This window comes from Danio rerio, chromosome 6, assembly GCF_049306965.1.
Source record: "Danio rerio strain Tuebingen ecotype United States chromosome 6, GRCz12tu, whole genome shotgun sequence".
NCBI lineage: Eukaryota > Metazoa > Chordata > Actinopteri > Cypriniformes > Danionidae > Danio > Danio rerio.
Genome location: NC_133181.1, coordinates 48,199,421 through 48,226,798, shown reverse-complemented (window position 1 = coordinate 48,226,798; position 27,378 = coordinate 48,199,421). Strand labels below are relative to the sequence as shown.

Below are 27,378 nucleotides of genomic sequence, written 5' to 3'. Positions count from 1 at the left end.
ATCTATCTATCTATCTATCTATCCATCCATCCATCCATCCATCCATCCATCCATCCATCCATCCATCCATCCATCCATCCATCTATCTATCTATCTATCTATCTATCTATCTATCTATCTATCTATCTATCTATCTATCTATCTATCTATCTATAACCACCATGAGTGATTGAGTGGAGAAGTTGACCTCCACTATTTAAAAGTATTCTTAAAAAATTCTATAATCTTTTATTCTTTGATCTGTCTTAAAGTGACAGTTTATCCAAAACTAAAAAAAATAAATAAATAAAATCTTGTCATTATTTACACACGATTCATTTCTACAAATCTGTTTGTCTCTGTTTGTGTTTATGGAAGTCAATGGTTGCCAGTTTTTAGCTTTCTTCAAAATATCTTCTTATGTGTTATTTAGTGGTATCACTGTGTGAAAGAGACTAAAGGGGTAAAATACAGTATATGAGGGTTCACATGATATAACAAAAGAAAATTACCTCATCATTTATTTGTTGAACCCAAAAGATGACATTTTTAAAAATGCTGCTTGCTGGGACTAAAATAATTATAAGAAGAAAGTCAATACCAGGTACTTTTTTTTTTAAATCTTCTTTTGTCTTTAACAGAGGAAAGAAACTCAAATAAATTTTGAACAAGCAAGTAAATGACGACAGAATTTTCATTTTGGGGTGAACTATCTCTTTAAATCTATGCCCTTATTTTTAGTTTCATAATGTGGCAGGTACAAATGATACAGTAGATCCTATATTGCTTCCTAAATAACAGCCTCTTTTTAATACGCCACACAATTACAAGTATCATTCATGACCAGAAGCAAACAATCAAGCACCACCAACTAAGCCTTTAATCCTGAAGAAATTCAAGTCCAAAAGTCCTTGCAAAAAAAAAAAAAAAGGAAAAATTGAAATCAACAATTACTTCTTGACAATCACACAAAAAATCCGATGTCAGATCCAGATGCCGCTTAGCTGAGTGTTTTTCTGGCATACGTGTCCTTCATCTAAGTCTAGCGAAATTTAACAGCTTTGATCTGGAGTCAAATTGGATCCCAATCATGATGCCATCTGGTAGAGCGGCACACACAGAGGGTCAGGCGCAAGGTCACCCTCTCATCTTTTTAATCTGGATAAAAATATTAGAGGCATCACGAGCGCGAGGCTTTAATCATTTTGATGCACAGTTAAAGCACAACATCCAGCCTTAAGTTGATTCTCTGCTGGTCAGAGTCCTGCATCATGTCCTTCACTTCAATGAACGTGACGTGTGGCTTTAGCCGTTCAAATATTCATGCCTCTCAGGGCAACTTACCAAAGAAAGAGAGCTTTCCCTGCACGGAGTTTCTTCCTTTGCTGTTTTCTGCCACACACTCGTATGTACCCGCGTCCTCCTGCTGGAAGTAAGGGATTTCCATCACGCCGCTGGTTTTTCTTACATCCACCTTACGAGCGAAAGGGACTCCGTCTACTCGACGCCAGCTTATGGATGGTACAGGACTGAGGTGGAGGAGATATCACAATAGATATTAGACATAATATTAGACACAATAGATATTACAATAGAATGCAATAGTGAAAAATAAATACAGAATATTTCCTGAATCACACTTTTCTCTCACAGTTCTAAGAGAAAAAAGTAACTAGATAAAAATATAAATTTTTTAAAATAGTTTTTAAAGATATATATATATATATATATATATATATATATATATATATATATATATATATATATATATATATATATATATATATATATATATATATACACACACACAGACTCTAGTGATGTCTGAGACTTATTTTATATCTTGTAAAAAAAGAAAATAATATATATATATATATATATATATATATATATATATATATATATATATATACACACACTGTATGTATGTATGTATGTATATATATATATATATGTATTTTTTTTTACAAGATGTAAAATAAGTCTCAGACATCCCCATCGGTTGTGTGTTCTCATTTTCACCCAGCACTATTAGAGACTCATCCAACTTAATAACTTAAACACGTAAAAATAAAGCATATCGCAGATTCTCAACAGATACTTACTTTCCTAATGCAAAACACTCCAGGCGCACAGTTGAACCTTTAGCCACTTGCACAATTTCCGGGAACTGTACTTCAATCTTTGGCTCATATTCTCCCATAATACCTACAAAGAGAAACACTCATTTGTCACTCGCAGGAAGAAATATTGCAATTATATTCAACAAAAGCTATCAATTACTCTATCTGCAACAGCAATTTTCAATCTTTCTCTTTCACTATTGCTGCATAATTTATTTTGCACCTTCAGAAAGGTTTCTGGGATTGCGGGAGCCCTGATATCAGTGTTTTTTTATTTTATTTTATGTGAGGTGTGCTATCAGCCTGGAGACTAAGCTGTCTGAGGGACTCAAAGAGATGCTTATCTGCAATGTCTAACGCTGGACGTTTATGTCCAGCGCTGCCAAATAGGAAGGGTTGAAGAGAGGCAATCATCTCCTTCTGTAGCGCCTCAGGTAGAGGGACATGTACAATGGGCTTTGAAATTGTGCCTGGAGATCACACTGCGAAAGTAGCCTTTGAGTGCCTCATGTTGGTCAAATACAAACATCAGGATTTTAGACAACCTGAGCTACAGCACAATACTGACAAGGCATCGGTTGGATGTCAGCCAGTTGGACGTCATGCACACACAGACTTGAATAGATATCTTTGCGAGTACTTACCTTAGATGTAATGATTTATTTTATTCTGTACAGTCTTTGTATTCTATCCTCAACCCTACCTATTCTGACACTAAAAACATACTGCATTTTTACATTTTAAAAACAATTGATTCAGTGTGAATTTTCAGTAGTCATTAGTCTTTACCCAGCAGGCCCACAATGTGTTGTTAATATTAGGTTAAATTTAGGTTGTGACATCGGGTGACCAAAATCTATTGTCGAGCTAACATCTTAAAACAATGTCATATTGACGTTAAATAATGACATTTATTCGTCAGGTATGGCAACCAAAAATCCAACGTCTCATTGACGTCATAGTAGTAATATTTACATAATGTCAAGCTGTAACATCATTAGACGTTGTTATTTGGTTGATTTTCGGTTGTGTTAGAAGGTGACCAAAATCCAATGTCGAGTCAACATCTTAAACCAGCGTCATATTGACGTCAAATACTGACATTTAATCATCAGGTATGGCAACCAAAATCCATTGTCTGATAGACGCCATAGTGGTAATGTTCACACAACGTCAAGCTGTAGCATCATTAGACGTTGATATTTGGTTGATTTTAGGTTGTGTTGAAAAGTGATCAAAATCCAAGGTCGAGCCAACATCTTAAACCAGCATCATATTGACGCTAAATACTGACATTTAATCACCTGTTATGACAACCAAAATCCAACGTCTGATAAACATTGTAGTGGTAACGTTCACACAACGTCAAGCTATAACATCATTAGACGTTGATATTTGATTGATTTTTGGTTGTGTTAGAAAGTGACTAAAATCCAACATTGAGTCAACAGCTTTAACCAGAATAATATTGACGTCAAATACTGACATTTATTCGTCAGGTATGACAACCAAAATCCAACGTCTAATAGACGTCATAGTGATAACCTCCACACAACATCAAGCTGTAACATCATTAGATGTTGATTTTAAGTTATGTTGGAAAGTGACCAAAATCCAACATTGAGCCTAAATTTTAAACCAGCGTCATATTAATGTCAAATACTGACATTTGTTTGTCAGAAATGGCAACCAAAATCCTTTGTCTGATAGACATCGTGGTGGTAACATTCACACAACGTCAAGCTATAACATCATTAGACGTTGATGTTTAGTTGATTTTAGGTTGTGTTGAAAAGTGATCAAAATCCAACATTGAGTCAACATTGAGTCAACGTCATATTAACAACAAACACTGACATTTATTCATCAGTAATGGCAACCAAAATACAATGTCTGATAGATGTCATAGTGGCAATGTCCTGACAACGTCAAGCTTTTTTCATTGGATGTTGATGTTTGGTTGAGTTTAGGTTGTGTTGGAAAATGATCAAAATCCAACGTCAAGCCAACATGTTAAACCAGCGTCATATGTCTTAAACATCTTAAATCAGGTATGGCAACCAAAATCCATTGTCTGATAGAAGCCATAGTGGTAATGTTCACACAACGTCAAGCTGTAGCATCATTAGACGTTGATATTTGGTTGATTTTAGGTTGTGTTGAAAAATGATCAAAATCCAACATTGAGTCAACATCTTAAACCAGCGTCATATTAACAACAAACACTGACATTTATTCATCAGTAATGGCAACCAAAATACAATGTCTGATAGACGTCATAGTGGCAATGTCCTGACAACGTCAAGCTTTTTTTATTGGATGTTGATGTTTGGTTAAGTTTAGGTTGTGTTGGAAAATGATCAAAATCCAACGTCAAGCCAACATCTTAAACCAGCGTCATTTTGACGTCACATATTTACATTTATTCATCAGGTAGGGCAACCAAAATCCAATGTCTGATAGACGTCATAGTGGAAATATCCTGACATCATTAGACACTGATATTTAGATGATTTTCAGTTAAACGTTCGACAAAGTCGTCAGTTTATGATGTCAACCCAATTTAAATTTTTAAAAAATATGCAACGTCCCCACAACAATGGGGTTCATCTTCAATCTGATGTCATGTTGACATCCTGTGCCTGCTGGGCAATGTCACATGATCATTTATAAATCCAAACCACAGAATGAAGTTGTTTTTTAAAGTGAAAATGTTATTAACCCTGAACTTAAACTTTATTACATACATTTCTTAAAATGTTCAGATATTGTTTTATATTGAGACCAATTAAACATACTTTAATTTCAGTAAATTACTGAAAGTACTGTGTATATAGAACATAATGAAACAAATGGGTTATTAGATAATTAAATTGAATTGCTTGCTCTAATGGGTGTTTCAAAATTAATAAAATAATAATTAAAAAAACATTTGTTTTTCTTTAGAAAATGACAACTGGACAAAATAATATCAATAATATTTTCAATTGATAAGATTAAAAATAATGGGGTTTCTGACAAAAGTCTGCAAACATGGCATCTTATTAATTTAATTTGTTATTAATTATCGAGTGTAATGTATTTTTTCATTAAAAAAACCTAGGGAACAAAAGTTTGTTTAAACAACCAGAAAATCAAGCAATAAAGTACCAAATGGTTTGGAAGAAGTTTATTTCATGTTGTCAGAGAAATTAGATTTTGTTTGTATGTTATGATATTTGACAATTTCTTTTTATCGCCCTTGTACATGAGTGTGATCAAATTGTAAACCCACAGAGAAGCAACAATTAGATCAGTCTAAGACAAATGACCTTTCAGACTGGGGGCCTTTGATAATGCCAGCCTAGAGGCACCAAAACATGCTGCCACAGCATCTTAACATGTGCAGAGAAACAGCTTATTAACCTTTGAATAAACTTTGGATTACATATAAATGAAAATGAATAAATAAACAAAAGACTGCTCAAAAATTCTCCATTTGTACTGTATTTATTAGGTAAAATGTTAGTGAAATGCTAATATTTGTTTTATTCCATTAAGTTCTGACAACATTTCTGCCAACTTTCAAATTAAATTATTGTCATTTATGACATTTTGCATTTTCACTTGCTGAGACTGAAAATCTGTGTTATTCCACCAAATGTTGCTTTCTCAAGGTGAAGAAGTGAAGATAAAAAAAATAAATATTCATGCATTTGTCAAATTTAAGATTTTAGGCTCTTTGGATGCCCATTAAGCGTTTATTTTTCACTTTATCACTTTGTGTTAGTTGATTTCAATTACACTACATATTTTTAAAAGCTATTTCCTAAAAATGAGTTTTTCTTTTTTTAAAGTTACATAAATCTGTTGTTTTCAACAATGCTTACATTAACCAAACATCACAGTTTTTTTATATTTATATTCTGAATGTGTTTATAAGGGATATGTTCACCCATAATTTGCCTCATTACATACATTTATTTCTACAAAAAAGTGTGGGATTATTCCTGTCCGTTTCCATTATGTTCTGAATTATAGAGTGATAGAAAAGAAAAACAACAACAACAACAACAACAACAACAACAACAACAACAACAACAACAACAACAACAACAACAACAACAACAACAACAACAACAACAACAACAAAATAAAGTAAAATAAAAATAATAAATAAATAAATAAATAAATAAATAAATAAATAAATAAATAAATAAATAAATAAATAAATATCCACACATCATCCAATGTTGATGTGTGTATTTTGTAATAGAAATGTATGCAAAATAGTGCTTAATTATGACATTTTTGATGAAATTTAGATGAAATTGTATTATGCAATCAATCTACTGGGGAAATATGTTAATATATATTAGTTAATTGTAAAAAGAGATTTTAACACATCTGAAATCACGGCAACTTTGTTTTGGTATTTTGACCAAGTGTCATTTTATGCTCTAAATGACATCATTTTCATTTGAAATTTGTAATAAAAGTTGTCAGTAGTTTTAAGAACAAAACAAAAGTGAAATTTTACATAAAACAAATAACTATAAATCATAAATACAGAAAAACTGTGAATTTCCAAGTGATCTGGTAATTATTTCCACAGCTGTATTTAATCTATCTTAAAAAATCATAATTATTATTTTGATCAATTGTCATTTTGTACTCTACATCTGTATTTCATCCCTCTTTTAGCTTCAGAATTCTATTATGCACATTTGACTGAATTTATGAACACAAATTTCTATAGTTTTGTGAACTCATCTAAAGGTAGGACTATTTATGCTTTGTAAAGGAAGTGCAAAAATGTTGTATGTATTTTTTTTCGTATCTCGTAAGTCTGAAAAATTTGTCACGCACACAAACCTTACATGCTGAGTCTGATGTGTGTTAAAAAAAAAAAAAAAATTATATATATATATATATATATATATATATATATATATATATATATATATATATATATATATATATATATATATATATATATATGAAAATCAAACCTGATTCAAATTTTATATGATGGACGAAAGTTTGGAAGACATTGTGTCAATTTATTTATGTGTGAAAATTACAGACAAACATTTTGGATTCAGTTTGCAATAACCTTAAATCTTAAGAAATGAAAATTAAAAGTACAAAAATTAAACTGTCTTATCTAAAAATACAATTATATTAAATACAACTGCTGAATAGCAGGAGTGCCAAAATGTATTTTTTATACATACAACAAATTTGATAAAACAACAATATGCTAAAACATTTTGGTGTTATCCGACAATGCTTAGTTCAAAAAGTTTGATCTAACTATTTGCAATTGCTTAATAAATGATTCCATATATGCAGTTATTATAAACGTGCTACCTTAGTAGTGAACAGTGATCATGCTTACCATCTGTGCGCAGTATGAGTGGAGTTGGCGGCCCTTGTACTTGTGTTTTGGTGACGGTATTAGTCACGACACAGGTGTAGTTTCCTACATCCGACGGCTCAACTTTAGCGATATACAGATTCCCTGTCTCCTGAGACACAAAGCGACGAGAGTCCTGCTTCACGATTGATGGGTACTCGTTAAAAATCCAGGAAAACGTCAAAGCTGTAAAAGGAAGAAAAGAGAGAGAAGACCATCAACGTCACACATGAGAAGAAAGAGGTCAATCTACTGCCCCGAAACTACATTTGCATAATAATAACTAAAGTACACGATGTTTCTTTCTCCGCAGATGCACCAGCCGGAATTATGTATTATGATGTCATATACAATGTAATTATAGATATATTGCACAATGTAGACTGTTATTAGATGCTACAGAGATTTATTTTATTACATTTTTTTAAACACAGTAAAGATTTTATTTGAAAAACGTTTGCAGATACAAAAACATCTAAGTTACTCTAAAATTAGCATTTTTCTCAGCCTACTATGTTTATGTTTAATATGTTAATGAATATGTATTTGGTCTTGAAGGAATAAATCTGCTACACTGCTGCTGCTTTGATTATTATGGTAGAGCAAGTACCAACACCTGCTAGTGCAAGTATATACACAGACATGCCATCTAGGAATATCCACTTGTTAAGTGTGAAGTCACACGAAGCGGCTTTTGGGTCCAAGTGCTATATACATATATATATATATATATATACATATATATATATATATATATATATATATATATATATATATATATATATATATATATATATATATATATATATATATAGTTGAAGGTAGAATTATTAGCCCCCCTGAATTATTAGCCCCCTGTTTGTTGTTTAACGGAGAGCAGATTTTTGTCAACACATTTCTAAAAATAATTGTTTTAATAAATCACTTCTAATAACTGATTTATTTTAGGCAGGTTAGAGTAATGAGGCAAGTTATTATTTAACGATGTTTTTTTCTGTAAACAAATTTGCCTAAAGGGGCTAATAATTTTATCCTCAAAATGGTGTTTGAAAGATTAATAACTGCTTTTATTCTAGCCTAAATAAAACAAATAAAACTTTATCCAGAAGAAAAAACATTATCAGACATACTGTGAAAGTTTCCTTGCCCTGTTAAACACATTCTAAGAAATATTTAACAAAGAAAAAACAATTCAATGGGGGGCTAATAGCTCTGACTTCAACTGTGTATATATATATATATATATATATATATATATATATATATATATATATATATATATATATATATATATATATATATATATATATATATATATATATATATATATATATATATATATGTCTAATATTTGATGGCCAGACAGTGAATATTTTTTATAAATTGGTAAAATGTTGTTATTTGTAATGTCGCACATCCAGAGACTGATGTGTACACCATGATTTAATGTGTGATATGAGTAAAAGTGACATGGCCATAAACAAATATTTTCATTTAGTAGCGGCTTGGACCCAGAAAAAACATTTTAAGTGTCACTGATACATCACGATTTAATAAGCGGATAAGCACGCTGCAGCTGCAAACATGTTCAGCCCCTTTATAAAGCTTTTCAATTGCTTTTCATTTAATTCACTTGAATTCTCAATGGCAGAACTGTGATAAAAACAAAACACTATTGGTTGTTTAATAAAAAGGGGAGGGGCTACTACTGCATATGTCCAGCCCTTTCTACATGTTTCAGTTAAGATTAAATTAAACGGCGAATAAAACGAATTTACATTTCAAAGCTCTTCACAGAACACAAATGTGATAACGTTAGAAGTTTTCATTTTCTACCCATTTCAAAAAACAAATCTTTCAACATGCCACTTCACACTACATTAGACAAATAAACAGGCAAATATTGTAAATCAGTCTCAGCTCAGAAGAGTTAGTAGTCCTGCTTTACAAATAAAAAAATCCAGGAAAAAGTCAAAGCAAAGAAGGAAAAAAATGAAGAGAAAAGACTATCAACATCACACATGAGAAGAAAGAGGTCAGTCTACTGCCCGGAAACTACATTTGCATAAACATAACTAGAGTACACGGTGACATTTCTTCTCTCCGCCGAGCCTAAATGGCATATGTGGGCTCCGCTCATGAATCTTGCACCTCCCCAGAGTTTCTAAATTAGCACTGGGGCTACATGCTAGGGTGAAAATTAATCAGCCTGAGGAGGGTTGTGTGGCTTAGAGGGTGAGAATTAATGACACGACGGATAACCAGTGCCCTGTGACTAGTTGGCCTCAAGTCAAGGGGGAAAGTGGTGGTGTGTAACCAATGCTCAAATATCCACGCCGCTAATCGCTTAAATGTTAGTTAGTTAACGGGTAATCGGCCAAGGCAAGTATAATAAGATAATCACATAGAACTTTACATAAGCAGTTTTTTTTGCGGCAAAGGTGTAGTTTGGAGAATTTTATTTACAAACTGCCTGTCAAGAAAAGTCCTTGCCCCCCTCTGAAATAAGAAGCCCATTTGTCACACAACCAGCGATCGCTTTCCAGAGATCGCTGGTTCTCACATGAACACCAGGACTACACTTCCGCATTTCCCAGGACTACATTTTCATACATGCACTGCTCCCAGACACCCATGCTCATTCATCTGCTTGATTGCACTCACCAGCTGAACCCTGTCAGAGACTGATAACATACCATACATAAACCACTCATTCACTCACCCTGGTTGCCGAGTCTTGTTTACCCGAGTGTGACATTACAACGCGTTTCCTTGTCTTGTTTCTCTGTGTTAGACCTTAGCCTTGTATCCTTGTTATTCTGTTTAGATGCCTGCCTTTTGACCTGTTGCCTGTTTATATCGACTACGATTCTGGACTGCCTTAATATACCCGATTATACCTGATTTGACCATTGCTTGCCTTACGCTGAATAAACCTGCATATTGGATCTTACCTCCTGTTGAATCTGTCACTCCACCCCAGTCGTTAAACCATTATAATACCACTGGCATTCATTTTTATGACAATTCCATCATCAAATTGCTAACAATCAACAATAATGTATATTTATTACAAATATGTTGGTCACACTTTACAATAAGGTTCATTAGTTAATGTTAAGTAATGCGTTTACTAACATGAACAAACATTGAACAATACATTTACTACAGTATTTATTCATGTTAATAAACATTAGTTAACGAGAATAAAGTTGTTCGTTGTTAGTTCATGTTAAATCATGGTGCATTAACTAATTTTAACAAGCATGGACTTGGATGTTAATAATGCATTAGTAAATGTTCAATTATGATTAATAAATGCTGTATAAGTGTTGTTCATTATTAGTTCATGTTAGTAAATGCATTAACTAATGAACCTTATTGTAAAGTGTTACTTATATGTTGTATTAGTACACTCTCTGGCCACTTTATTATGTACACCTTTACTGGTGTTATGTATATCGTACTGGATTGGACCCACTTTTGCCTTAATTCTTCATGATTCAACAAGGCACTGGAAATATTCTTCAGATATTTTGGTCCATATTGACATGATAGCATCACATAGTTGTTGCAGGTTTGTCATCTGCACATCCATTGTCGGCTGCACATCCACGAATCTCCCATTCCACCACATCCCTAAGGTGCTCTATTGAATTGAGATCTGGTGACTGTGGAGGCCATCTGAGTACAGTGAACTATTGTCAAGTTCAAGAAACCAGTCTGAGATGATTTGTGCTTTATGACAATGCTTCTATCCTGCTGGAAGCAGCCATCAGAAGATGGGTACACTGTGGGGATGGGCATGGTCAGCAACAATATTCAGGTAGGTTGTGGCGTTGACACAATGCTCAATAGGTACTAGTGACCCAAAGTGTGCCACGAAAATATCTCCCACACTATTACACCACCACCACCAGCCTAAACTGTTAATACAATGCAGGACGAATTCATGATTTCATGTTGTTGTCGCCAAATTCTGACCTTACCATTTGTTTTTCCAATCGTTCTATTTTGGTTAGCCTGTATGAATTATAGCTTCATTTTTCTGTTCTGGCAGACAGGAGTAGCACCCGGTGTGGCTGCTGTAACAAGGCATTTGCACCCACAGATCTGCCACTCACTGGATATTTTCTCTTTTTCAGATCATTCTCTGTAAACCCTAGAGAGTTGTGCGTGAAAATCCCAGTAGTTCAGCAGTTTCTGAAATACTCAGACTAGCCCATCTGGCACCAACAACCATGCCGCATTCAAAGTCAGTTAAATCACCTTTCTTCCCCGTTGTATTGCTCGGTTTAAACAACAGCAGATCGTCTTGACCATGTCTACATGCCTAAATGCACTGAGTTGCTGCCATGTGATTGGCTAATAAGAAATTTGCGTTTACAAGCAGTTGGACTGGTGTACCTAATAAAGTGGCCTCTGAGTGTACAGTATATAATAAATTGTTAAAAGTCAGTTGTCAAGTATATTTAAATCCAACTACTACAAAAACTTTGATAAAGGATAACTTTATATTTTCAATAATTAATAGTTATTCTCATTTTAATGAAATGTGCGTATAAGTCAAGGTAACTTCAAAATGATTAAGTTTAATATATATATTCCCTTTTCAGAAAGGACCATAAAATCCAGCTGCATTTAAATGTCAACCTTGCTATGAAAAATAATGATTTGATCAATAGAGAACCAACTTTTATCATTTTGATTAGGGTTGTGCTGTTTGATAATCTGTTCTTTATAATTAGCCTTGAGTTACTTTCATACATTTTTAACCCTCTCAAAATGTTTCAATTAATTATTAATATTAATTATTTCAAATTATTTTCCTCATTTTAAATATAAAACACGTTTACAGATTTTTTTTCATCTCTTAACACAGATTAGTTGTTATGAAAAATATAAACAGATGTTCCAATATACTGTTAACCTATTCACAAGTTTTGTTCTGCAAATGTCACATTCGCAATGCAAAAACTTATAATTTTCATTATGATTATACATGTTTGTTCTTCTTCCAGAAAATAAGTTGAAGTGGAAGATGTGCTTAATTGTCATAAAAGTAACATTATAAGTTTTAATTTTCTGAGTGAAGTTTCTTTGCATTTCCAGTTACGAAGCTTTCAACGCACTGCTTCACACTACATTAGACAAATAAACAGACAAATAAATCAGTCTCAGCTCAGAAGAGTTAGCAGTTAATCTAGGTCAGCTGTAATTAATTTAGAATAATTAAAAGAACTTTACTTTCAGAAAATATGATTTTCTTCAAGTTTTTTATTAAAGCAATTTAGAGTGGAATATAGGCTTAATTGAATAGAAAGTCGAGTTATAAACCAACGGTGTTTCATTATCTTGAGGCAAAATGTACCTTTGTGTTTTTTTTTATTTTTACTTGAATTTGAAAGTAGTTAGCTCTTTTATATATTATATATTTTCATTCTACATCACACATATAAACATATAGTATGAACTAGAGCTGTGCTGGTGGCTTTGAAGATGTAATTTTTTTTTTTTTGGTCGACTGCTCCTCTCCACAAAATGCCTGCATATGCTTAATGTCACATCTGTCAGTGCTCGCTTCCTCTACCAGCCCAGTAAAACAGTTTAACTTTACCTCCTCAAATTACGATTGTTTTGCCTTTAGCTAATTCAATTACGCCCAATACCTGTCAGAGTCCCTCTATCACGAATGAGACTTGAAAAACACAAGATGACGCAAGCATTTCAGTAGAATCTAGGCATAATTAGAAATTATTAGTAAATATGAGCTCTTTATTAGTTTTTAATAATCGGCCTTGAGTCGCTTTAATTCATTATTTTACCCTTTCAGAAAGTTTCTGGGCCAGCGTTGCCAGATTTCTCTTAACCTTTCTGTATTACTCCTCTCACATAGAGTAAAAGCAGATCAACACTACAGTTTGACAAATATTGCAGCAGTTGGACAACATAATGTTTTCAGACATTTTTTAAGGTAAGAATATAGTTGTTTAAATTGCAACTATGCAGTTTATTTATAAGAATAGTGCCTAGATAAAATATATATAATTTTGGAGATACAGTGCGTCTGCATGCTTCAGCCTGTCATTGAGTCCACATAATAAGCCCTCAGTGTTATTTCAAAGTACAGCTGATCAAATCATTATAAAACTGGTAAGAGACATTTTTAATCAATCTTTCTTGTATGTTGTAGTGCTGTTTTTATACTATAGTGACTGTAGTGTTTTGAGCATGAGATGGAACTTACATTTCAGGAGTATATGTATTTGGTGTTAGCCACTCTTTGTATTAACCTGAGCCCTCTGTTGGCTAATACCCACATGTGTTTAGCGTTTTTCCTTATCGCAAACACAACAGTTATCTGGTAGTGGTTGCGTTGCTTTGGCTTTTTCAGGGATTATCATTGTGATATCCTAATTGCAACCGAGGAACACTGGGAAATGTTTCTAGACTGATGGCATTTAAAGACGTTCAGCCTTATAATATTAAAATGTCTGCAAAATCACCTGTTTTGCCATCACTTTAGACATTACGCTAGAGAATCATTCAAATACTAGCTTCAAAGTGACATTGGTAAAGTAGCAGCAACGCTTTCTGCTGTTCTGACATCAGCTAGAGATGTGAATGAACGGCAAAAGAAAGTAGTTCCTCATACAAAAGGGATTTTAAAACTCTCCATGTTTGATTCTCATTTTTATATACCCGATTATGCCATCGAACTGTTGTATAAATGCAATATCAAACTCATAATAGTGCGATATGGTTGTATATTATCACTGGTGGGACACTAATGCATGCCTGCCACCAGTGCGGATATACAACTATATCATATTACTGTCACTGTTTATATGTCTGTGTGTTCTTTTTGTATGTTATGTGTTATGACGTATATGTTGTGGTGTGCGTGTGTGGTTGGGTGTGTCTGTTTACCTTTTCATAGTAGCGTGCGTTCTGTTTAGCTGACAAATCAGAGAGTTCCAACTGATGCCTGTTTTGTGGGCTATATAACAGTCTGTGTTTCACTGCTGGTTATCAGTCTGTTGTTGTTTTCATGTTACTGTCCAGTAATGTCCAGGTTTTCTCTCTAGTCTAGACCGTCAGTTAACGTGTTCGTTTGGATATGGAAGCTCTCTGCTCTGGACAGTCTGCTAGTCTCTTTATCCTTTTTGAGCACATTAAGACTTATATTCACTGTTGCACTTCATTAAACTGTTCTTCACTCGCAGATGGATTCTCCCTGCTCCTTACATAAAAGTTACAAGTGTGATATTGCTCATATAAATTATATGAATTATATGTATTCAACTCTCTACCGTTTACTCCTATATTATTGTTGTTACTTCTTATTTAAAAAAAAACATTCCAAACTCAAAACATATAAACGATTTAAGGTTGATTATTACTTCTGCATCAAGCACAGGCATACGTAAAGCCTTTGTCGTGGCCGTCGGAGTTGCTGACGTGCACCTCTCATAAAATGTAACTACCCGTCGTAACGACGCGTAGCGCAAGCTCTGTTATTGGTCAGCTTGGTATCGCTGACGAGTGTGGCCGGGACGGAGAGCCACACAAGTCTGTTGGAGCAACTGTTTACAAGTGTCGAGTCCTAGGAAGAAGCTCCAGATGAAAAGTTTTGTTTTTTTTGTGTTTGAACCACTTGTACATTAAGGAATTGTTTAGGATTCGGTTGGTTCGAATGTCCTTTTGATTATTCTATGTAATTTAATATTATATAGTATATTTATTATATAATTAATTTAATATGTTTAAATTTAGTATATCTTGTAATAAAGTGTCATTTTAAATAACTATGTCCAGAAATCCCAAGGAGCCTCAAGGCCACAATAATGTGACGTGAGTCACGTGACATGACCCAGTGAGTGGTAACATTTGAATCTTTGATGTGACAAACCCAATGCTATGGGTCGAAAAGAGCAAGAGAGGTGGAAAAGGCAGGCAGCCGCTTCATTATCGGAAAAAAATTGTGTTAAAAAACCCTGCCAAACAGGGTAAGACTAAAGTTACTTAGCTTACTTCCTAATAAATGAAAATATGTCCCTATCCATGAGGTTCTAGGCTAACTGGCCACATTAGCAGGGACGTCCTGTATATTTATTGACTTGTACATGACCTCCCTTTCCCAATTTTTGCCATTTTTTTTTAAATAACTCTCAGACAAAGGCTTTAATAGCAAGTGGAGTCCTCAGCCGTCAGATGTCACTTCGCTGCAAAAAGCACTAATCCCGCCACGTCTGTATTTTTGAGGCTGTTTGGTCACTTCATTCGTTTTACACCCAGATATAAACCCTATCGCTCAAATCACTTCAGAAGGTGATCTGGGATGCATTCCAGATGAAACTGGACAGGTCTAATAATTTTTAGACAAAATAATATAAATAAAATAAATGATGACCTGGAGAAAATCTAACCTGCGCCTGAAACACTGTACTTTAGCAGATTTCTATTTTTTCCTAATGATATATGACATAACAAATTTGCATTTTAAAAATTAGCCTTGCTTAAATGTTTCTTCATTGCAAATTTTTAGGAAATATTTTTAGCACATCAAAAAGTGGGGTTATGAAGACATCTGACTAATTTAGCAAAAAAATGCTTAAAATGTCACTAAAATGCTGTATTTAAATCTCATAGTTAAATAGAAACTGAGGCATATAACTGCAAAAATTTCCACTTTTTGAGAAAAAAGAACCACCCCTTCACCAGGCTGTCTACAGGCCTGACATAAAATATATTAATAAACTCAGTTTGTGCTTTTGTTTTTATTTTCTTCACGTTTATTGTTAAACCTGCCGTACAGTATGTATGCAGAACTTTTTCTTCTTCTTTTCCTTATGCGCCCTAATTTGTCTTTCTTGAAATTGATCTCATGATCAGTAATCTGCCAATATTGCTTTCAAGATCTGACAATTGGTAATGGTAATGGGCTGGAAAAAAAATCCTGATCAGAACACTTTTAATTTCTGTCACAACTTTTCAGTGCAAATGCCATGTTGCTGCTCAGAACAGCAATAAAGAAATCAGTTGTCAATCTAATAAGCATCTGTGGAGGAACAATGCACTGAAGCAATGATAAAGCAATGTGCATTTCCCGTCACTGCTCTTTCTGTGGAGAATACCCACAACTTATTCCCCACTCTGAGGTTAGACATGTTGGCATGTGAGCTTTCCATTTGTGCCGTCAATGATAAATCCATTTGTGGAGCGTTGTAATGTTGCACTTGGCCAAGGCTCTCAGCTCCCCGACAGCGCATTTAATCGACAGGCACATAGCATCTCTCTGGCTTAGCCCAATCAAACCCACTCACTCGTTAGCTAATTAAACAAAACAGTCTTGGAGGATTCCTGCCTGAGCACTGGTCATTTATCACAGTTTGATCTCATCTATAGCTGTGGGCTTCTGCTATCCAGTGCACAGAAGGGGCTTAGGTTTTCCACCTGTGAACCCTGAGAGCTAAGATAACTTCATACAGGCTAGCACACAGCTGCGGACAGTTGCAATACTAGGAAGTGCTTCTATAAATAGATAAACAGGACTTATGCTGTGGTAAGACTCTGCCAATTAAGTTTTTATTTTATTATTAAATTATTTATCATATTTTACTTTTATTCATTAATGTACACTTTAAAATAAAGGTACAAAAGCTGTCGCCTGGGCAGTACCCTGTCATAAGATATTTTTTTGCACATTTTAGGTACTAATACAGTAAGGAGGCATGGTAGCTCAGTGGTTAGCACTGTCGCCTCACAGAAAGAAGGTCGCTGGTTCGAGCCTCGGCTGGCTCAGTTGGCATTTCTGTGTGGAGTTTGCATGTTCTCCCTGCTTTGCCGTGGGTTTCCTCCGGGTGCTCCAGTTTCCCCCAAAGACCTACGGTACAGGTGAATTGGGTAGGCTAAATTGTCCGTAGTGTATGAGTGTGTGTGGGGATGTGAACGTGTATTGGTGTTTCCCAGTACTGGGTTGCAGCTGGAAGAACATCCGGTGCGTAAAAAGTGACCCCTGATAAATAAGGGACTAAGCCAAAGGAAAGTTAATGAATGAGGTACTAATACATAACTTTAAGGCAACAATATGAATTCTTTTGGGACATTTAAGTGCATAAGTGTACTGTTTAAAAGGGTACTGCTCTTTTTTCAGTGCAGTTAAGAATTCTTTAGTTATTTATTTATTTATTTATTTATTTTATTTTATTTTATTTTTTTTGGTTAGCCTGGAGAATTTTCTAAAAAGAAAATTCTTAAAAAAATAAAATAAAAAAAAAGAAAGTGGTAAAGATAGAACAAACCTACAGGTTATGATTCTATGATTCTTGCTTATTTTACAAAATATAACCCTGGTTTAATATTTTAAGCTGTATAATGCAGATTTCTCTGATCCTTTTTATGCAATTTGAGCAGTGTCTACATTTTTTTATTGAATCATGTATTATACTCCTTTCAGTGCTTTCAATCAATAGAATGGAATTAGATTATGTTGTTTTAAAAATAAACCTTGACATATAGACTACAGAATTCCTTCTGGAAAGGATAGGTTTAAAATAACTAACTTATAAAAAATAAGCATTTAAAAAAATTCTGCATACGATACTGTATTTTCCAGTTAATTAAAATAATCATCCTGCAATGTATTATAAGTTATACAACATTATTAAAGGGTTCAAAGATAACTTAAAAAAACATTATTGAATATAAGCAGCATTATATTTGCAGCATAAATTTAGGGTTGCAAAATAACCTAGCACAACCTGACCTAACCTAATCTAGGAGCATTCTTTATATGTTAAGTTCTGGAAACATTATTTAAAAACAATCAAAAAAAAAAGCAAAGCAAAACAAACAAACAAAAAACAAGCAAAAAAAAAAACAAAACAAAACAATGGAGGTGCTGTGCCGTGGCACTGTCTGTGCTACATTTCTGAGTGGAGTTTGTGTTGGTTTCCTCTGGGTGCGACAACAGCAACGCTAACAGCAATGACAACAGCAATGGCAAAAACAACAGCGGCAACAACAACAGCAACAACGCTAACAACAATGACAACAACAGCGGCGACAACAGCAACAACACTAACAGCAATAACAACAGCAATGGCAAAAACAACAGCGGCAACAACAACAGCAACAACACTAACAACAATGGCTACAACATCAGCGACAACAGCAACTACTCTAACAACAATAACAACAGCTGCGACAACAGCAACAACGCTAACAACAATGACAACAGCAATGGCAAAAACAACAGCGGCAACAACAACAACAACGCTAAAAACGAGGAGAACGAGGTTTTAGCTGGTCGACCAGGCTGGTTTTAGAGGGGTTTTGGCCACTTCCAGGCTGGTTTCCAGCCATTTCCAGCCTGGTCTTAGCTGGTCAGGCTGGGGGATGGCCAGCTAAAACCAGCTTGACCAGCCTAGCCAAGCTGGGAGACCAGCCAAAACCAGCTATATCCAGCTTAAACCAGGCTGGTCAAGCTGGTTTTAGCTGGATTTGGCTGGTCATTTTCCAGCCTGACCAGCTAAGACCAGGCTTGAAAAAGCTGGAAACCAGCCTGAAAATGGCCAAAACCCCTCTAAAACCAGCCTGGTCGACCGGCTAAAACCAGCCAACCAGCCTAGGCTGGTTTAAGCTGGATTTTTCAGCAGGGAAACCAAAAAATAAAAAATCCTGTAGCTTTTTCAACTGGATGCCAAAATTAATCAATACAATGTTAGCTGGGAAACCACCAAAAGTATAAAACAATGAGATGATTACGTAATTTCTTTCATTTTTTTTTGAGTCTCTCTGATGCTAACCCTGTGCTTTAGAAATGTCTGATAAGTCCCTTGCGTGGGATCTACAGTAATACCTGCATGCGCAGACATCTGGGGCTCACGGCGGGCTGAATAGCGTAATGTGATTTTGTGCTATCTCACATGGCAACACAGGACTCAGACCTGAAATCCTGCAAACCATGCATTCAATCAATCATTCCTCACAAAGCTGAATTCATTATTAATTTCAAAGGTAAAAACTTCAAATGCTAAAGCACTACAGCTGCAGGCGTTAACATTGCTTTTAACAACAAAACAAAGCTTCGCAATGAAAGGTCACAAACAGTTGCTCAAAGGCTGTTGTTCCAACCCTGAGGATTCCTTCCTGCTGAAATCAATTACTCAAACACTTAGATTTGTTTTCTCATATGCTTTGATTTGCTTAGGTATCAAGGTCCAAAAAAATGAACGTTGTGTACATAATGCAACAAAATGAGAAAATGTAGGCAGATAAAACACAACATCAAAGCAAAACACTTCCATTTTTTTCTCCCTGATATGAAACCTTTTCTGTTAAAGCACTTGGCTCTCAGCTGGACTCTTAGAAACATTATAAATGCTACGTGGAATCTTCCATACAGTATGTGAAATGTTCAAGGTTCGCTCTGAAATGTGAAGAAGCCGAGACTCTTCGCTTTGAAGGGTCCCTAGAGGCGACTGTCAGATGCTGACAAAACTCCGTTTGCATTATACCAAGAACGCTGGGGTTGCAGAAAGTCAGCAGAGAAGTCAACATAAAACGAAAAAGGGGGAAAAAAAGACTGTAAAAGATTTGTGCAAATTGTACGGACATATGGAGAGTATTAGGGAAGATGAAGGAAACAAAATTTGCTTTCTAAGAGCAAGGCTGTTGTGTAAAACTGCACATTTTTAAAATGTAGAACTCGCACACGCACACGGATACACGCACACACACACACATATATGGATTTGAATACATATATATACAAAGTCAAGATAGCTTATGACAAGGCAGAAGTATATCATAAATATTTAATACATTTTATATTCTATACATATATATTTCTTTGGTACACCTGTCTAACAGCTCGTTAACACAAATTCCTAATCAGCCAATCACATGGCAGCAACTCAATGCATTTAGGCATGTAGACATGGTCAAGATGATCTGCTGCAGTTCAAACTGAGCATCAGAATGGGGAAGAAAGGTAATTTAGTAACTTTGAAAATGGTATGGTTGTTGGTGCCAGATGGGCTGGTCTGAGAAAATAACCAGTGAGCGGCAGTTCTGAGGGTGCAAAAATGCTTCAGACATCAGAGGAGAATGCCAAAACATGGTTCGAGCTGATAGAAAGGCAACAGTAACTCAAAACACCACTCATTACAATTGAGGTATGCAGAAGAACATCTCTGAATGTGCACGTCGAACCTTGAAATGGATGGGCTACAGCAGCAGAAGACCACATGGGGTGCCACTCCTAGCAGCTAGGAACTGGAAACTGGAGGCTATAATTCACACAGGCTCACCATAATTGGACAATAGAAGACTGGAAAACGTTGTCTGGTCTGATAAGTCTCATTTGAATGGTAGGGTATGTACATCAAATCAATTGGGATACTTTTATTAAATTAATTTGATGTATGATTTGATTACCTTGAAATCAAAATGACATCAAATTGACATCAAACATTGGTGTCAAAAAAATGCATCAAATCATATCAAAAAACGATTATGGAACACTCATGTAAACTATTTTTGACATGTTTTTTTATGCCAGTTTTAGATGTCTTTTTGACATCATGGTAATTCACATGCATTGTAAGGATACAAAATGCAGTGTAAATTGGTCGTTTGTAATTAAAGCTTCCAGATAAATAAAGCTTTTCTTATGTTGTAATACTTGTATTAAATCAATTTGATGTAACTTGACTACCTTGTTGTCAAAATAAAAATGACATCAAACATTGGTGTCAAAAACATCTAAAAAAAACCCCAAAAAAACATTAAAACAGGTCAAAAAACGATTATGGAATCGTAGCATGGATCCATCCTGCCTTGAATCAATGGTTCAGGCTGCTGGTGGTGGTGTAATGGTGTGGGGGATTTTTTCTTAGCTCACTTTGGGCCCATTTGTACCAATTAGGCATTGTGTCAACGCCACAGCCTACCTGAGTTTTGTTGCTGACCATATCCATTCCTTTATGACCATAGTGTACCCATCTTCTGATGGCTACTTCCAGCAGGATAAGGTGCCATGTCATAAAACGTGAATCATCTTACACTGGTTTCTTGAACATGACAATGAGTTCACTGTACTTAAATGGCCTCCTCAGTCACCAGTTCTCAGTCCAATAGAGCACCTTTGGGATGTGGTGGAACGGGAAATTCGCATCATGGATGTGCAGCTGACAAATCTGCAGCAACTGAGGAATTAAGCCACGAAGCATTAACGCAGTTCTGAAGACAAAAGGGGGTCCAACCCGATGCTAGTAAGGTATACCTAATAAAATGGCCTGTGAGTGTTCATATACAGTATATTGTTCATTAAAAACTTTCCATGGTCAAACAGTGTACCTGATACATTGAAGTAAAACAATCTGGCCTGCATTTAAGAAATAAATTCAAGAATAAATGAATAAATGGAAATTTGTTGTAATATAAATGATTAAAAACATTTTGCTGACAAATGAGTAAAACCTATTGGTCTGAACGATGGAAAAATGGAACACAAAAAAGTGTTACAGTTACAATAAATGTTTATTTTGGGGCTGAGTTATTTTATATTAGAGTCTTTTAATATATTATACAACTATTATTTTCCTGACAATATTTTTGGTTTATAAACTATTGTTACACTGGATTGTTTTTGTAATGTTTCTCATGGTAAAATGTATGATATTTGCTTAGGAAAAAACTAAATGTTCTAATGCATCTAAAAAAAACTGCTACTATACCCATCTATCAACATGTACATGACAAAAATAAAATCTATTTGAGCTTTTAGTCGCCATTAACTTAACATGATGAAGGCGACAGAGTAATCTGGTTCAGTGACAAATGATCTAATGTGCTGACACAAGCACTACTGATGTACGACAGTAACTACAACCACAATTAGAAAATAGATGTTTAGACTTTAGGCTACAGTTCTCAGTTTTGACAGTATGAGCAGTGTTTCTGACAACAATCCCTCTCTTTCAAATTTGCACAAGCCTGGGGAAAACATCAGTGTAGGAAGTATTTAAAAAGACCTCACTATCATATTTCATTTTAGCGGTAAGGAACCGTTATTACACCGGTGAAGAAACTGAGAGAAAAGACATATCTGCAGACAAAATAAAGCATCTATCACAGCAACCACCAGTCTCAGTTCCAATCAAAGAAAGCCATTCATTATTTTTCCGCTCTGTCATGCCGCAAGCAGGAAATAAAGCTTTATGAAAAGATGCACATATCTGCCTCTTAATCGCACATTATCGATGCGAAAGCTCTTGATGAATTTTAATGGCATCACAGCTGCCTGATCATCGCCTGTTAATAATACATGTGAGACTTGTTGTGACAACACTATGCATATTTAATCATCGTGCCCGGGATCGCACAAGCTTACTGTTTGGCAAACATGTAAAAAAAGTTAATTGATTCATTAATAATTTTGTAAATAAATAAAGGATGAAAACAACAACAGTGATGAAAGGATAGAGTTCGGTAGCACTTAGTAAATGAAGACTTCAAGCAATTACTGCAATATTCATTATTAAAAGACAAAAGAATTAATCACCACCTTGGATTACGATCAAGTTTAAGGGTAAGTAATGTAGTAAAAATGGAAATCTTTATTCCTTTGTGTTTATGAGATCTGGCTTGGGAAATATGACTACAAATGCTGTGCCAGGCCAGTAATTGGTAATTGGTGACGCAATATTTTTGATGAAACAATTGATGATAAAAAAACGTTTTAAGAAATTGCACTATAAAACACATTTTCAAATAATTTGCATCACAAATACAGTTGTTTTGTGAAAAAGATATATTCAAAAAGAGCATTTTTCTCTCTGATCTTGAATATGCAGCCATGTAAACACCCTCTAAAAATAAATAACCTCTGAAGTGTTTTTGAAAAACAAAATTTTAGTTTTATTCAGTAAACTATCAGATCAGTTATTCACAAATTACCGAAAAAGTTTGATGTTTTCAATTTTAGACAACACAACACCAATGTTGTTACTCCAGAAAAGTCAAGAAATCGGTATTTGGTTGAATTGCTATTGGTTATTAATTCTAACTTTGGTTGTTTCAAACTACTGCAATTGCTGCAATTCCTTTAAATGCCACAAGGGTGAGACCAAAACAAAATACAGAGGCACCATTTCAAGCGCACACACACCCCCTTTTACTTTTACTTTCAAATTCGCGAAAGTGAAATTTAGTTTGTACAGCGTCTTCTACTGCTAATAAATGTATGAGTTTAAAAACTACAGCAGTGCAAACAAGTTGTTGCTAAAAAAATAAATTGCTAACATAGCTTTTCAGCATAAAATTTTCTCTACATATTTTTGTTTGTGTGTGTATATGCGTTACATTTACTCTTTTGTGTTTTAGGGCTCTATCATACACCCGCCGCAATAAGGTGAAAGCCGTGTTTGGCGCCATGTGTTTCTATTTTCGGACCAACACAAGCCTAATTTTCTCGTTTTGTGCCACCTTGTTTAAATAGCAAATCCATTTGTGTTGCTTTGCGTACTTGTGGGTGTTCCAGTCTAAAAAAGAAGTGTGTTAAGGCACATTGTTTGTGAGCTGCTATTTTGAGGAACTAAAAAAGACTGCGCAATTGACCAGCTGAAGGCAGAGCGTGTTCGTGGTGTGCCTTAAATGCATACACATTGCTTAATACACACAGGATGTACAGCAATACACAAATGTATTTGCAAATGAAAAATAATTAATGAATTGAAATTATTTTTTACATAAATATAAAACTGGGGGCTTTTTCAGTTTATTCATGACAACTTGCTTTTGTATTATGTTATTATTAACTATACTTTTACTTACAGTAGGTGGTCATATTTGGCCATATGTTAGATTTCTGTATGGCCCCAAAACAGACAATTAATTGTAAAAGCACCAAAAAAGAAAAAATATTTTAGACAATTATTCATCAGCCAAATTTGATAATCATGGCAGCCCTATAATTGCTGGGTTAATAATTGGAAATAAATAGTGAAATATATTAACTACACCTTTATTCACTGTGTATGCTTATATTTGGCTCTATGTTGGGACCAAAACTCAACATTACTTGTCAAAGCACCAAAACACAATTAGTAACAAATAATTTTAGACAATTAACCTTCAAACCAATGTGATACTATGACAGCGCTATAGCTGCTGGGTCAATAATTGGAAGTACATATTTATATATATTAACTATACTTTTATTTACAGAATATGTTCATATTTGGCTATACAGTATGTTGGACTTCTGAATGGGCTCCAAAACAGACGATTATTTGTCAAAGCATCAAAACAGATGATTAATCACAATTATTTTAATTAACCATCTGATAAATTTGATAAGCATGACAGCCCCATAGTTGCTGAGTTAAAAATATATTAACAATACTTTTTATTTTTACAGTAGATGTTCATATTTGACCATATCTTAGATTTCTGGGTCACACTTTACAATAAAGTTCATTAATTAATGTTAATTAATGCATTTACTAACGGGAACAAACAATGAACAATACATTTACAACTGTATTTGTTCATGTAAGTTAACGTTAGTTAATAAAAATACAGTAGTTCATTATTAGTTCATGTTAACTCATGGTGCATTAACTAATGTTAACAAGCATGGATTTGGATGTTAATAATGCATTAGTAAATGTTCAATTATGATATAAAAAATGCTGTACATGTGTTGTACAGCATTTTTAATGCATAATGAACCTTATTGTAAAGTGTTACCGATTTCTGTATGGCCCCAAAACAGACAATTACTTGTCAAAGCACCAAAAACAGACAATTAATCACAATTATTTTAGACAATTTATTGTCAACCAAATGTGATAATCATGACAACCCTAGTCGCTAATTCGCTAACCCCTTATAAACTATTCACAATATTTCTGCATGTACTGATTGTAGGGATTCCTTCCTTCCTTTGTATAAATAATTGTGCAGTTGACTATCTATTCCAGAGTTACAAATCGCTTTGACACCTTTTACTTTTCCCCATGTATCCGCAACAAACACCTGTCACAGTGCGCAGTGTTCAGTGTCTGTCCTCATGTTGTCAATCACAGCAGGAACCTGCGCGAGCAGCAGAAATCAGAAAACCGCAGCCGTCTAAGAAGCCCTTCGCTTGGGGCCTCCTGAACATTGCATCCTGTTTTGTGTTAACAGGACCAGACAGAATGCACATGCTCTGTCCACCCAGTGCCTGCAGGAGTCCGGCCCGATGCCATCATGGCCATTGTTAGCGCCAAGGCAGAAAAGAAGTGATTTCAGCGTCCGCTACACCTGAAAGGGCCGCTCTCCATTAGGAAATGGAGGTCAGCTGCATTAGATTTCCACACTAAACATAGTCATTGAGTAATACGGATGCGGATGCCTTCTGAATGCAGAGCGGCTGGAGGGCTGGAGGTGGAGGTGGCAGCCGCTCCAATGCTCGTGCGTGACTGATATGACCTGACTGCAACGCCACACAAAGCTCCATTTGGGTCTACGCTGCACATTTCGGGCCATTCCTGAAGTCACAGAAACGTTTACTCATGGCCATAATGGTATGTCCGGCGATGAGGAATATGCATCTCAGGAGAAATATGACAGCTCTGATCAGTAGCTCAACCCTTCAGAAAGCTCCTGCACTCTGCGCTTTATGGATGTGCAAGGACATGGGAGGATAAAATAAGAAACGGAGGACAAAAGATGAGAGATGACGCCTTGATGAGTCTTTGTGAAGAGTAAGACACTAGAGCTCTACAAAGGAGCACTTTGAGGACACAAAAGCTTGAAATGCACAATCTGAACGATGTTCTTAAATGTGATTTTTGTGGTGTCATTTATTCATTTTTCTTTGGCTTGTTCCCTTATTTATCAGGGGTCGTCACAGTGGAATGAACCACAAACTATGCCATATGTTTTACGCAGCAGATGTCCTTCCAACCGCTTTCTGTTGTGTAAAGCGTGCAAAATAATTCACTCAACTCTGTTGAATTATTACAAAGTAAAGCATTACTTTCCGACTTTTTATGACTTAGATGCCAAATATGCAGAATAATATTGTTATTATTTCTAGGTAATAATAATAAAACTAATTCCTTACATTTATATATCGCTTTTACTCAAAGCGTTTTACATCTCGTCTTCCACCACCAGTTTGCAGCATCCACCTGGATGAAGCCATTTTGCGCCAGACCGCACACCACACAGACAGAGTGATGAAGCCAAGTATGATATGGGAAGGGGTTAGGAGGCCATGATGGACAGAGGCCAGTGGGCAGAATTGGCCAGGAAGCCTGGCTTAAACAACTACTCTTTTTGAAGGACATCCTGGGTTTTTTAACGACCACAGAGAGTCGGGATCTTGGTTTAACGTCTCCCCTGAAAGACGGTGCTCACTAAACAGTATAGAGTCCCCATCACTATACTGGGGCATTAGGACCCACACAGACTACAGGTTGGGCACCCCCTGCTGGCCTCACTAACACTACCTCCGGCAACAACCTAGTTTTCCCATGTGGTCTCCCATTCAGGTACTGACCAGGCACAGCCCTGCTTAGCTTCAGTGGGTGACCATGTGAGAGTTGCAGAGAGCTTGCTGCCAGCTGGTAATCATACTGTACCTACATTCTGAAAATGTTGGGTTGTTTTAATGCAGCATTGAGTCAGATATGGACAAAACCAATTGGGTGGGTTTTTTAAGATGCATTTTAACTTTTCAACTCAACTGCACTTTTTTTTTAATCTAGATCTTAGAAAGACTGAAAGGTGGGAGACTTTGAATTGCCAGTCTTGAAGTGACATGCGTGCATAAATGTTTACTATTAAGCATGATAGTATGACCAGCAATCAGAAAGCTCA

The 27,378-nt window shown here is 35.2% G+C and overlaps 1 protein-coding gene across 9 annotated transcripts in view; it reads right to left on the bottom strand.

Moving 5' to 3' along the window:
* cntn4 (contactin 4) overlaps nt 1-27,378 on the bottom strand; it is a 445,220-nt gene that overhangs the window by 141,313 nt on the left and 276,529 nt on the right. For all 9 annotated transcript variants that reach the window (XM_009302657.4, XM_073953300.1, XM_068221777.2 and 6 more), the window contains 3 exon segments: nt 7,483-7,686; nt 2,085-2,187; nt 1,324-1,508 (listed from right to left, as the gene is read on the bottom strand). In XM_009302657.4, the coding sequence (XP_009300932.1) occupies nt 1,324-1,508; nt 2,085-2,187; nt 7,483-7,686 (492 nt within the window).